This window comes from Schistocerca cancellata, chromosome 2 (assembly GCF_023864275.1).
Source record: "Schistocerca cancellata isolate TAMUIC-IGC-003103 chromosome 2, iqSchCanc2.1, whole genome shotgun sequence".
NCBI lineage: Eukaryota > Metazoa > Arthropoda > Insecta > Orthoptera > Acrididae > Schistocerca > Schistocerca cancellata.
The window spans coordinates 11803046-11817955 of record NC_064627.1 but is presented as its reverse complement, the minus strand read 5'-3'; the positions used below and the strand labels follow the sequence as shown (position 1 = coordinate 11817955).

Below are 14910 nucleotides of genomic sequence, written 5' to 3'. Positions count from 1 at the left end.
GTGAGTTCCAAACATGCTTATCAACAAACACAAATCTGTGATTTCTGAGCCATTATCAACAAGATCCCCCACCCCCATGAACCATGGACCTTGCCATTGGTGGGGAGGCTTGCGTGCCTCAATGATACAGATAACCGTACCATAGGTGCAACCACAATGGAGGGGTATCTGTTGAGAGGCCAGACAAACGTGTGGTTCCTGAAGAGGGGCAGCAGCCTCTTCAGTAGTTGCGGGTGCAACAGTCTGGATGATTGACTGATCTGGCCTTGTAACAAAAACCAAAAGGACCCTGCTGTGCTGGTACTGTGAACGGCTGAAAGCAAGGGTAAACTACAGCCATAATTTTTCCCAAGGGCATGCAGCTTTACTGAATGGTTAAATGATGATGACAACCTCTTGGACAAAATATTCCAGAGGTAAAATAGTCCCCTATTTGGATCCCCAGGTGGGGACTACTCAGGAGGACATCATTATCAGGAGAAACAAAACTGGCATTCTATGGATTGGAGCGAGGAATGTTGGATCCCTTAATCGGGCAAGTAGGTTGGAAAATTTAAAAAGGGAAATGGATAGGTTAAAGTTAGATATAGTGGGAATCAGTGAAGTTCAGTGGCAGCAGGAACAAGACTTCTGGTCAGTCTAACTACGAAATCAAATAAGGGTAATACATAAGTTGGTTTAATAATGAATAGAAAATAGGAATGCAGGTAAGCTACTACAAACAGCATAGTGAACGCATTACTGTGGCCAAGACAGACACGAAGACCACGCCTACCACGGTAGTACAAGTTTATGTGCCAACTAGCTCCGCAGATGATGAAGGCATTGAAGAAATGTATGATGAAACAAAGGATATAATTCAGATAGTGAAGGGAGATGAAAATTTAGTAGTCATGGGGGACTCGAACACAATTGCAGGAAAAGGAAGAGAAGGAAAAGTAGCAGGTGAATATCGACTGGAAGTAAGGAATGAAAGGGGAAGCTCCCTGGTAGAACTTTGCACAGAGCATATCTTAATCATAGCTAACACTTGGTTTAAGAGCAATGAAACAAGGTTATACACGTGGAAGAGGCATAGACACACTGGAAGGCTTCAGATAGATTATATAATGGTAAGAAGGAGGTTTAGGAACCAGGTTCTAATTTGTAAGACATTTCCAGGGGCAGATGTGGACTCTGACCACAATCTATTGGTTATGAACTATAGATTAAAAAGGAAGGAACTGAAAAAAGGTGGGACATTAAGGAAATGGGACCTGGATAACCAGAGGTTGCAGAGTGTTTCAGAGAGAGCATTAGGGAAAGATTGACAAGAACGGATGAAAGAAATACAGTTGAAGAAGAATGGGTAGATTTCAGAGATGAAATAGTGAAGGAAGCACAGAATCAAGTAGGTAAAAAGGTGAGGGATGGTACACATCATTGGGTAACAAAAGAGATATTGAACTTAATTGATGAAAGGAGAAAATATAAAAATACAGTAAATGAAGCAGTCAAAAAGGAATACAAACATCTCAAAAATGAGATCGACAGGAAGTGCAAAATGGCTAAGCAGGGATGGCTAGAGGACAAATGTAAAGATGTAGAGGCATATATCACTGGGGTTAAGATAGATACTGCCTACAGAAAAAGTAGAGAGACCTTTTGAGGAAAGAGAAGCACTTGTATGAATATCAAGAGCTCAAATGGAAAACCATTACTAAGCAAACAAGAGAAAGCAGAAAGGTGGAAGTATATAGGGACTCTATATAAAGGTGACGTACTTAAGGGCAATATTATGGAAATGGAAGAAGATGTAGATGAAGATGAAATGGGAGATATGATACTGCGTGAAGAGTTTGACAGAGCACTGAAAGACGCACATCGAAACAAGGCCCCGGGAGTAGACAACATTCCATTAGAACTACTGACAGCCTTGGGACAGCCAGTCCTGACAAAACTCTACCATCTGGTGAGCAAAATGTATAAGACAGGCGACATACCCTCAGACTTCAAGAAGAATATAATAAGACCACTCTCAAAGAAAGCAGGTGTTGTCAGGTGTGAAAATTAATAAGTCACGGCTTCAAAATAATAACACAAATTCCTTACATAAGAGTGGAAAAACTGGTAGAAGCCAACCTTGGGGAAGATCAGTTTCGATTCCGTAGAAATGTTGGAACATGTGGGGCAATACTGACCCTACGAATTATCTTAGAAGATAGATTAAGCAAAGGCAAACCTACATTTATAGCATTTGGAGACTTAGAGAAAGCTTTTGACAGTGTTGACTGGAATACTCTCTTTCAAATTCTGAAGGTAGCAGGGGTAAAATACAGGGAGCGAAAGGCTATTTACAATTTGTACAGAAACCAGTTGGCGGTTATAATAGTAAAGAAGCATGAAAGGGAAGCAGTGGTTTGGAAGGGAGTGAGACAGGGTTGTAACCTATCCCCAATGTTATTTAATCTGTACAGTAAGCAAGCAGTAAAGGAAACAAAAGAAAAATTCAGAGTAGGTATTAAAATCCATGGAGAAGAAATTAAAACTTTGAGGTTCACTGATGACAGCCGGCTAGAGTGGCCGTGCGGTTCTAGGCACTGCAGTCTGGAGCTGAGCAACCGCTAGGGTCACAGGTTGAATCCTGCCTCGGGCATGGATGTGTGTGATGTCCTTCGGTTAGTTAGGTTTAATTAGTTCTAAGTTCTAGGCGACTGATGACCTCAGAAGTTAAGTCGCATAGTGCTCAGAGTCATTTGAACCATTTTTTTCACTGATGACATTGTAATTCTGTCACAGACAGCAAAGGACTTGGAAGAGCAGCTGAACAGAATGGACAGTGTCTTGAAAGGAGGATATAAGATGAACATCAACAAAAGCAAAACAAGGATGATGGAATGTAGTCAAATTAAATCAGGTGATGCTGAGGGAATTAGATTAGGAAATGAGACACTTAAAGTAGTAAAGGAGTTTTGCTATTTGGGGAGCAAAACAACTGATGATGGTCGAAGTAGAGAGGATATAAAATGTAGACTGGCAATGGCAAGGAAAGCGTTTCTGGAGAAGAGAAATTTGTTAACATCAAGTTTAGATTTAAGTGTCAGGAAGTCGTTTCTGAAAGTATTTGTATGGAGTGTAGCCATGTATGGAAGTGAAACATGGACAATAAATAGTTTGGACAAGAAGAAAATAGAAGATTTCGAAATGTGGTGCTACAGAAGAATGCTGAAGATTAGATGGTAGATCACGTAACTAATGAGGAGGTACTGAGCAGAACTTGACAAGAAGAAGAGACCAGTTGATAGGACATGTTCTGAGGCATTAAGGGATCGCCAATTTAGTATTGGAGGGCAGTGTGGAGGGTAAAAATCATAGAGGGAGACCAAGACATGAATACACTGAGCAGATTCAGAAGGATGTAGAAGCTTGCACAGGATAGAATAGCACGGAGATCTGCATCAAACCAGTCTCTGGACTAAAGACCACAACAACAAAATTCAACAAGATGTAAATTATTTGTTTTCCCTCATTGTTATGGCAAGTAAGGCATGAGTATCCTATACCAATACAGACACAAAACAACTGTCAGCAAAAGCAATCTGTTTACTCCAGTCAAAAAAGAATGGCTACTGTTCCATATCTGCACGCAAGGGATTTTCAACATATACAGTCTGTATGCTTACATTCAAATGTTGGCAGCTCAGAAATAAACTGGGTGAAAGTAATGCAATCTACTGATCATTTAAAAGTCATAGAAGTCATTGTTTTTGTAAAATAGTCATTTGACAGTGGCTGAAACTAAACAACAAAAGTCTAAAAAAATCATTGTTACTGCCAGTTGCAAAGCATATATTGTGAAGAGCTTTCTTTTGGTTGATTTTGTGGTTCACAAATCAACAACTGTAGGTGATCCATATTGTGAAATATTCACCAAACAGAGATACTGACAGTGCATAAAACTGCTGTCAGTGTAGTCCTCCTTCCTGATAACACACGGCCAAAGACTGCTCCAGTGCAAAAGATAGAACTAACTATTTCCACTGGGAACTTTTCAACCATCCTACAGTCCAAACCTCACACCCAGTGATTATTACCCTATCTTTCACTTAAAACAATGGCTTGGTAGATAACAGATTGAAGCTCACAAGAAAGTCAAAACCACCATTGGCAACTGGTTCATTTCAAAGGCAGATGTGTTGAAGAAGTTAGTGGTGTAGATTTGTATGAAACTAAAACCCCAAATAAAAACTTTCTTATTTAATAAAAATATATCACCAAACAGACCTTAGCTACTTTTGGAATATTTCTTGTGACTTTCTATTAAGAATACCTTAATATTTGTCAATTAAAGCACACTGCACACATCTATTCTCATTTTAAGATCTTATGAAAGATTTTTTTCCTTTTGTGGAAGAAGTTAAAAATCGTAAGTATCCATCCCTTGCTTTCCAAAGGCTTAGTTATTTAACGTTTTACTTTCACTCAGTGGCTGTTGTGATGAGCCTTTACTATTTTAAGGCAGGCCCATTACACCTCCTAGGCTGGTGAGAACTTTTACTGGTAATGTGAAACAAACATTTAGTAAAATAATTGCAAAAAAGAAATCTCAAGAACAATACCCCTATCCCCTTACGGCAAACAGCAAATTAGGGCTACTGTACCAATGATTTACTTTTGCTTCAAACAAAAGAAACCAATCGTAGAGGAAATTGTAAAAAGGAGTAAATAGACCTAATGGAGAAGAAGAAGGAACAAAAATGGCAACAAGAGAAGCCAGAAAATGTGAAAGACAGATCATAACAGAACAACATACATTGTTGCAATGTATGAGATACTGATTACGGGGCAAATAATGAGTGCCACTCAGGTGTCATTGCAGCACAGACTACCGGAATGTATATAGTACGTTAAGTGACGAGGTATTTTGTAGGCCACTCACACTCGGTAAAGTGGCTCTTACCGGTAATGAGCTCGAGCAGTTGGACAGGTAGGTGAATAGAACGAGTCTGAAATGACAGTTGACAGGAGGATAATAAAAAGCTAATCTAGGAGATCACGGGATAAGGTGCTTCTCATTTCAGAGCTCCATCTGAAATCAGTTCACACATTTCTCGGCAAGACAGTACTACGAGACACCTGCCGCACTTCTTTCCACTATTTTCAGATTTGCCGATATGCAGATAGGGCAAAATAAGCTGTCACAAGACTCTCCTTGTCAGACAGATGGGTAAAGCAACTGCTGGGATTGAAGACACTGCCTCTGGGAAAATATAATTTCTGTCAGAATGTACACTGATGTGCAAAACTTGAGGACAAAAGTAACTTTTCCGTGACGTATCACCTCAAGTGATACTCGGATCACACATAGAAAAAACTACTATAGTACAGTACACAAGGTAACTGAAACTAATTTGCAATTAGATACAAGAAATGACACTTTTATTCGAAGACAATACTTACAGTGAGGTCACCTCGATGTACGACGGTCCCACGGATATTACAAAAGGTGGGACACAGTTCCCAGTACGGTGGGTGATCGTCACGGACAGCAACGCACATTCTGCAGTGGGCCGACTACGAGGTCGGTAAGGCGTTCCTTCGCTAGGGCATTCCACTCCTCCACTGGCAGAGTGGTCGAGAACTGCTAGACGGTCGTAGTTGCACGTGTACACCTTGCAGTAGGTCTCCCCAATGCATCTCACACACGCTCGATGGGAATTAAGTCAGGGAAACACGCAGACCGGTCTACTCGCCAAACGTCCTCTCGTTCCGAGAGCTCTTCCATCTGTGCAGTTCGAAGTAGCCGCACATTACCATCCGTAAAAATGAAGTCGGGCCCGAATGCACCCCTGAAAAGACACACGTGGGGAAGGAATGCGGCGTCACAATGAGGCTGACCGGTGGTCGAACTGTATTCGGAGACTCGGAGGTCGGTACGCCTCGTCACTTCGTAACAACCGGACTGACAAAATAATCAGATTTGACACGTTCCCGGGCACGTTACATTCCCTCGTACGGTGAGATGTGGGAACATGTAACGCACCCGGGAACGTCGTTAAATGTGATCGATTTGACGGTCCGCGTGTTACGGTGTCTGGAGGCGTAATGTTGCACGGGCATATTGACCTCCGAAGCTTTGAAAACAGTAGACTCACCTGGCAGTGTTATTGTGACACTGTACTCCCTCTCCACATGTGTCTCTCCACACACGTATTTGGCCCCGACTTTCCCGATCGTGCCTGTGAAGAAACGGAACACTACCGCGAGAGCTCCTTACCGAACTCGCGGTCGGCACGCGAGCACAGTGCACGGCACGCGTTGCCATTTGTGGTGATCGCGCACCCTATTAAAAACCGTGTCCCGTCTTCCCTAAAGTTCGGAAGACTATCGTAAGTTGTGGTTACTTGACATCGTGATTACTGTATTTCACTCACTGTGAATGATTTATGTTCAGTACTTACTTTCTCAATTTCTTCATCTGGCAATTTCTTTGATCTCAGCTCAGAGATTAGTCTTTCTCTGAAATGCAGAAACCACCCTCTCGTCTCTCGTTCCAGAATTGCTACCAGAAAAGGGAGAGCTTTCTTCATTATATCTCGATTGAAAAGTCTCAGATCCAATTCGAAGTCCTGTCAAACAATGTAAGTGTGATCGGATCAGTGTGTTATAATTGTAATTTTATTATGATTCATCCATAAAAGTAACAATGTCCTACAAATTAAAAGCCATAGGGTTCTAAGCAAAGAAGTGAAAGTATGGCTAGGGAACTTCCCCTATGGAATTACATAAATGACACAGAGCACAAAAAAAGGAAGTGCTAGCAACAGTGCTATACACTGTCCTTACCATCTATATTCTACACAGTGAAAATTTTTCAGGAGAAATTTTTATATACAATAATGCATATACTTTGTCACTGACCTTTTTTCCTGTAATAATAATAATAATAATAATAATAATAATAATAATAATAACAACAATAATAATAATAAAAGAAACTTCACATTAAGGAAGAATAGCATGAAATAATACATTGTAATCGGAACAAATATTTTTGGTTACAATACATTATTACCCACATTACACTTTTGCCAGCAGAAGACAATACAGGGCCCAGTCCCACCATAGGAAAGCCCTGAAATATTTTTCAGTAAAGACCTTCTTATGGCCTTATTGCAGTGGTAACACCAGTTCCCATCAGACTGCCGAAATTAATCAATGTCTACTTGTAATGCTAGTATTTAAAAACACTTGCAATGTGAGTTTCAGTTTGGAAAATGTGTGAATTTATAAAATCAGATTGCAGCTGTATTTTGTGATGTGCATCCCGGTGTGCTTGTGTAATTTCATAAATATTATTTGTAATTATAAGTCAATCAATCTGTTATCTTCAGTAACGCTTGTACTACTTCAAATCCCTAAATATGTACGCTTCAGTGACAGACACAAAACAAGTTGTTGATTAGCTTAATTCTGACTGAGATGTGTCCCAGAGCAAAAAAAGTGTATTTTATGAAAATGCAGTTAAGAAGATAGATTTAATAAAACAGTTACATGAAATTACACATATTATTTGAGTTTTATTTAAAGATACTCAATTCACCTATTGGAAATTGGATGTCATCATACCCCAATAGCAAGAACTTAGGACTTCTTGTAACATGCAGATGTGAATGATAGAATTTTCCAATAACTGAACATACAAAGCTAAGTACAAATAAGCTTCACCTTCTACCCGAAGCACTTGCAAATTAATAGTCTGGTATACTATACTATAATTTACTCTACTAAAATACTCTACTATAATTTATTGTCTTGAAAATATTTTGAATATATCCATTGCCACTTTCCTCTCTCTATGTTTGCCTAGCCATTTTCCTAAGAGCTGAAGATTTTTAACTTCCAACACATCGAAATCTAATAGAATAAGGGGCAGTTGAACAAAAACAAGACAGATGGAAAAGAAGTAAGTAAACAGTTTATTATTTCAAAAGTAATCACCAAACAAAGTACCTTTAGCCCTCTGTGACACAAGACAGATGACGTCTTCGGGGAAAGATGTGTGCGCTCACCTACGGAACCACGATCGTACCCGGGTAAAGCAATTCGACAGCCACGATCGTCTTTCTTCACGACTTCAAAAATATGTGCGGTATCGATAGCGACGGTGCTGTGCGTCAGTTGCCAGTCAAGTTAGCACTCAACAGACGATGAAGACAGTGCCCTCTAGCCGGGGCTGCAGAGAGCTCTACGAGCGTCGCAACAGTTTCGGCCCGTTTGGTCGAGAGCGGGCGGCCAGTACACTTCGCTTTGGCTTCTCACCTACGTGCAAAGTCGTGTATTCTTCTTGCACCAGTAAACCACTTTTACTCGTTGCAGTACCGATGTATTTTTTTACCTTTTCCCACTCCTGCCCATGCGCCATCTCCCAGGCGGTATACAAAAGTTGGCGACGAGGTTTCCCCTTTTTCCTCCTATCGTTTCCTTTTTTGCTCGGTACTGCTTTAGCTTTTTTGTGATACCCCCGTGTTATTGAGTGACTGTATCTGAGTGCTCCCACCTTTCGCTATATAGACCTTCATTTGTGTAAACAGTGGCTTCGCCACAGAAACAGGCTTCGCTGTCCAATCTTGTCTGTTTTCGGGCTCAGCAAATGACACAGCTGCTTGCTGCAGTAAATGGACTGGTCACACTACAAACTGCAGCCACTTCGCCGCCTCTGACGCCACCACCTGTACCGACGCCGTCGCCGACGGCGCCGCGATTTCGTGCCTTCAATCCTGACGTTGAACGTTGGCCAGAATACATCGCCCAGTTCGAGACACACTTCGCAGCATACATCGTACCAGGTACAGAGCGGCTTGCTTTTTCCATTGCCAACGCGGGTGTTGTGTTGTATCGTGCGCTCATGAAATTGTTTCCCACCACCCACCCAGAAACTAAAACTTACGACGAAGTGATTGATGCTTTGAACTCCCACTTCCGTGACAGTGTAAATGTGGTAGCTGTACACTACAAATTCTTTCGCCTCCGGTGTGGCCCTACTCAGACCAATAAATCTTGGTTAGCGGACCTTCAGGGACTAACTTCTGATTGTGACTTTACTTGCTCGTGTGGACGCTCATATGCGGATATATTGATTAGAGACGCTATTGAGCAGAATGTGGTGGTTAACTGCATCCGTGTACAAATACTCAGATTTAAAGACCCGTCTTTGCAGGAAGTAGTGGACTTGCTAGACAGACAAGATACATTAGACATGGCTACTTCCGCATTCGATGTGATGCCGGGTGTGTGTACTGTTAGCGCGGCACAACAAGTGCCCTTCCACCCACCCCAGCCAGCCACGCCGCGCCGCTTACGCGCACGTAAACATGTTTCAAACCAGGCACCCTCTAAGAAACTGAAATAATGTCCGAACTGCTTTCATGCCCACCCACGGGACAGTTGCCCATCCCACCAAGCACAGTGTTATTTTTGTAATAAGAAAGGACATGTGCAAGCTGTGTGCATTAAGGGAAACTCTAATCCACAATGTGTCTCCTGTTCGCGTGACTCATGTGGGCGTCAACACATCAGCAACCGCCATGATCATGATTCACATCAGCCTATGGATGTTAATGCTATTTATTCAAAGCCTTCTGATTCACGTGCTTCTACAGCTCGTCGTGTGAATCAAGTTTTGCCAGACACTTCCTCTGGCATTCAGCGCAATGTGAGGAAACTTTTTGTGACTTTGAACATTTGCAGACATTCTGTTCGCATGCAGCTGGACACTTGTGCGTCAGTTCCTTTACTGAACAAATCAACGTATGACTTGCTTGGTTCGCCCCTGCTTCATCGTTCGCATTCCACACTGACTGCGTTTTCTGGACAGGAAATCTCAGTTCTTGGCATGTGTAGTTTTCAAGCCACGTACGGTGCAACGACACGTATGGTGTCTTTCCATGTGCTCCGCTCTACTGATGCTACGAACATTTTTGGCATGGACACATTTGAACTTCTTGGCCTCGCAATTTAGGACAATGTACTTTGCATCAACGCTAGTGACCATAAAGACAGTGTTGCAGTGTTGCCGCACTATGCAATGATTTTGCTGAACTTTTTTTCTGATGGACTAGGTTGCGCCACCGACTTTGCAGCGCATGTTGTAGTTGAAGACAATGCCATGACTATTTTCCAGCGAGCACGCCCGGTACCGCATGCACAGCGCAGCACCGTAGCCGCTGGACTTAAGCATTTGCAAGACAATGGTGTCATTGAACCTGTTTCTGCTTCACAATGGGCTGCATCTATAGTGTGTGTCAAGAAACCAAATGGTCATCTCCGTATTTGTGCTGACTTTAAGTCTACAATAAATCCCCAGACAGCTACATTTCCGTTACCGCATCCTGAAGACATTTTTGATAAGCTTGGTGCAGGAAAATTCTTTTCCACGGTTGACTTGCGGGACGCATATTTTCAGATTCCGCTCGACGAACAGTCGCAGCGCTATTTTGTGATCAACACCCACCTTGGATTGTTCAAGTTTCGCTGACTTCTGTTCGGTTGTGCTTCAGCTCCTGCTATTTTTCAGTCTTACTTGCAGCAGTTGTGTGCCACTGTCCCTGGTTCCTCAAATTATCAGGACGATATTGTTGTACCAGGTTGCACCCCTGACGAACATTTGCAGAATTTGCATGCCTTATTTACTGTACTTTTGCAGGATTAAAGTGTAACAGAGACAAATGCAAATTTTTTCAAACTTAGATTCAGTATTTAAGGTATATGATTAACGGACAGGGTATTCACCCCTCGCTGTCACATCTCAGTGCGATTAGAGACTTGCTAGCACCCAGCAACTTGAAAGAACTTCAGTCTGTGTTGGGCAAAATCACTATCTTCGCTTTATACCAAATGCAGCACAGATTGCAGCGTCTTTGCATCGCCTTCAGCGTAAGAACGTTCCTTTTGTTTGGTCTTCGGAATGTGACGCTGCTTTCCACAAGCTCAAATCTGCTTTGTTGAGTGATCGCTGTTTGATTCCTTTCGATCCCTCCAAACCAGTTGTTTTGGCTGTCAATGCATCTTCTCACAGCATCAGAGTGATTCTCTCGCACCACATTAATTCTGTCGATCGCACGATCGCTTTTGCATCTAAGTTGCTCAATTCTGCCCAACAAAACTATTCTCAAATCGAGAAAGAAGCTTTAGCTATTGTCTATGGACTGACTAAGTTTCACGATTTTTTGTACGGTCGCAAGTTCTATTTGATCACCGACCATGAATCTTTGACGTCGTCGTTCCACCCGCGAAAGCCGGTTCTGGCGCGTACTGCACAAAAGTTGCAACGTTGGTCTTTGTTTTTGTTTAACTACAATTACAAAATCTTGTTTCGGCCTACGGCCCAGCATGACACTGCTGATACTTTGTCTCATCTGCTTATCGGTCCTGACAAAGTGTTTGATTATTCCAAATAGTTACGCATGTTTTTGATTCAAAAGGTAAGGAATTAGCTGATTGTTTTCTGGTGGATTGTCATCGCATTGCTGATGCGACAGCCGCCAATGCTTCTTTGCAGATTCTTTTGCAGTATATTCGTACTCAATGGCCTCCATCTGCTACGCAGATTTGTGATCCACTTGTTCGACATTACTTTGCGCTATGTCACAACTTGTCTGTACACCACGGTGTTATCTTGTTACGAACTGACAATGGTCAGTATCGTGTGGTTGTACCTCGTTTGTTGCAGTTGGAAATCCTCCATTTATTGCATGCTGTTCATTGGGGATGAAGCAATTAGCGCATCGTCACTGCACTTGCGTCGGCATTGATAAACAAATTGAGAATTTGCTTGCTAACTGTCGATCTTGCGCGGAACATCAGTCTGCTCCCCGCCAGCACTTCTTTGCGTGGCCGACTCCTACTGCACCTTGGCAGCACGTTCATATTGATTTTGCGGGTCCTTTCTGGGACACCCGCTGGTCGATAGTTATTGATGCGTACAGCAACATTCCTTTTGTTGTACATATGTCTTCTACTACACCTGCAAGTTCTATTCGGGCTTTGACGTCTATTTTTTGCATTGAGGGTCTTCCTGAAGTTATTGTCTCCGACAATGGCCCACAATTTGTGTCATCAGAGTTTGAAGCGTTCTGTGCTGCTAATGGCATTTGCCACCTGACCTCAACCCCATTTCGCCCCCAGTCGAACAGTGAAGCTCAACGCTTTTTACGTACGTTTAAGTCGCAGATGAACAAGTTGTGCGCCACGCACTCTCACGAGCATGCACTTTGGACTTTCCTCGCTTCCTGTCGCTCTCAGCCATGCGGCACCCGTTCCCCAGTGGAATTGCTACACGGCCGCGCCCATCCGTCGCTCCTGCAGCTATTGCACCCGCTGCCACGTGCTCCAGCTGCTTCGCCTCGTTCTGGCTCGGTGCCGCACGATTTAGTGTTGTATCACATTTTCTCTGGCAGACAGCACTGGGAGCAGGCGCACATTCTTCGCCGGCTCGGCTGCGCCTTATTTCTCATTTCTGGTCCCTCAGGCGCTATCAAGTGTCACCGGAACCAGATTCGTTTGTGTCATCCTCGGTTTTCTGCTGCCGGTCGTTTTCCGACAGCATTGGAGGCTTCGCGGCTTCCACCACCTCAGCCCACGAATCCACCGACGGCGCCTCCGCCACTCGTGCCTTCGCCACGGAAGCGCCTGCCGTCACTGCCACTGCCGGTCCGGTCACCTGCACTGGACGGGCGCCTCTCGCCGCCACCGTGTTCCTCCGTGGTGCCAGAACCGATGGACGCTGAGGCTGCCGTCACACCGCCGCCGCCGCCGCCTCCGCCGTCACCACCCACGGAGGTCGTTGCTCCGCCGCCTCATCTGAGCATACCCAGTAGCGACGCGCGGCCTCGGCAGGTTTTCCACGGGGCATTTTCCTCGCCCCCCTCGAGAGCAATTCACAGTCACAGGTGGGCAGCGCGCCCTGCAGTTACGGTGTCCGCCCACTCAGCTGCGCCACCCCTGGGTCCGTCCACCCACCGTCGGAAGCCGTACTCGACGATGGTACGCCGTTTCAGGGGGGAGGGATGTGGTATCAATAGCAACGATGTCACAGGTTAGTTGCCAGTTAAGTTGGCACTACGACAGACGACGATGACAGCACCCTCTAGCCGGGGCTGTGGAGAGCTCTACGAGCATCGCAACAGTTTCAGCCCATTTGATCGACAGCAGGCAGCCGGGACACTTTGCTTCAGCTTCTCACCTATGTGCAAAGTTATGTATTCTTCTTGCACCAGTAAACCACTTTTACTCACTGCAGTACCAATGTATTTTACCTTTTCCTGCTCCTACCCACGTGCCACTTCCCAGGCAGGATACAAAAATATGGTAGTCACGTGCAGAGAGATTTGAACTATACGGAGGACGTGTAACAGCTTCCCAGTGAATCTTCTGCAGTGTACTTGACACAACTTCGGCAACACACGTGGGCCCGCCCCGAATAAAGACATTCGTGGTCACCGATTTGCTTCAGATTAAGAGATGCGTGCTTAGATACAACCGTGGTTCTGTAGGCAACTGCAAACGTTTTTCAACAAGAGACTGCCCATCTCATCTCACAGTGGGATAAATGAATTAAAAGTTATGGTGATACTTTTGAAATCGTGAACAGTTTATTTACTTTTTCCCATATGTCTTGTTTTCATTTATGCAATATGCTTTCAAATGAGCTTTGTTAGTAGCAAATTCCATCTATTTTTGATTATCTGTGTATTTTTGGTTATCCATTTAGTCTAAGATTTGCATTAACCTAGATAACTGAGAGTTTACTTATTATTGCAATTCTTTCATTTACTGAAAGAAAACCATATGAAACAGGTCATCAAAAGTTTAAATTGTGTAGATGCCGAAGGAAGGGATTGCAAAGTAACTATGGACTAAATGTCAAACTCCAGAGCGCTTTAATTTTAATTTATGCAACAAGACTAGATGTATCCTGTATATTTAATAACTACTCCCACAACATCTCTACCACTTAGATAGACTACAAAATAAAGAAGCTATCAAACAGAGGAACAAGCTGTAACAACATGCTTGTATGTCTTATTAATTACTGAACAGCATCAATGATAGAGCTGCTTATGCTGTATCAGTCAAGCACAATTAATTTCTGCACACAAACTTAGAAATAATACTGCACACGTATGGACAATGGAATGTGTCAGAGAACCAGCTGCCAAATAGTTGGCTGCTGTATGCACATAAATAAAGAGTTAAGCTCAGTTTATGAACTTTAGAACACACAGGCACAAAAATACATTATCAATTACACTGACCAGTATGAGCAGGTCCTTAGATGAAGTTATTTAAATGAACAAATAATGAGGGAGGGGAAGAACAGGGTGATAACACAAGGGGGCAGGGACAGGAAGGCAAAATAGTTGAGATACAGCACCACAGGAAGTTCATCAGTTGCAGGAAATGTATTAATACGCTGGCCTACATAGATAGTATACGGATTAGAGCTTAACATTCCATCGACATTGAGGTCGTCAGAGACAGAGCACAAGTTAAGAATATTTCAAGAATGGGGAAGGAAATCAGCTGTACCCTTTCAAAGCACTCATCCAGGCATTCGCCTGGAGTGATTGAGGAAGATCAAAAAACCTAAATGAGGACTGTCAGGTGCAGATTTGAACTGGCATCCTCCAGAATGTGCTGGCCACTGTGTCACTCCACTCGGTGCCACAAGCAAGTAGCTGCAGCAGTGCTGGCATACGACATCATTATTACCTACACAAACAGCCCATCATCTGATAAGACACAATATACCTGTGACAGGATTTGAATACAATGTGTCGGGAGGGCGTACTCTCAAGTACTGAATGTGTGCAAAAAGTAGCTGGCAGCGAGGTTGAATTCCCATCCTGCTTTCCCTCGAGTTTGTAATAA

The 14910-nt window shown here is 43.3% G+C and overlaps 1 protein-coding gene across 2 annotated transcripts in view; it reads right to left on the bottom strand.

Annotated features, from left to right (window-relative positions):
* LOC126161305 (uncharacterized) overlaps window positions 1-14910 on the bottom strand; it is an 847447-nt gene that overhangs the window by 163015 nt on the left and 669522 nt on the right. For both annotated transcript variants that reach the window (XM_049917059.1, XM_049917060.1), the window contains one exon: window positions 6441-6608. In XM_049917059.1, coding sequence (XP_049773016.1) covers window positions 6441-6608 — 168 coding nt within the window. The remainder of the gene's footprint in view (window positions 1-6440; window positions 6609-14910) is intronic.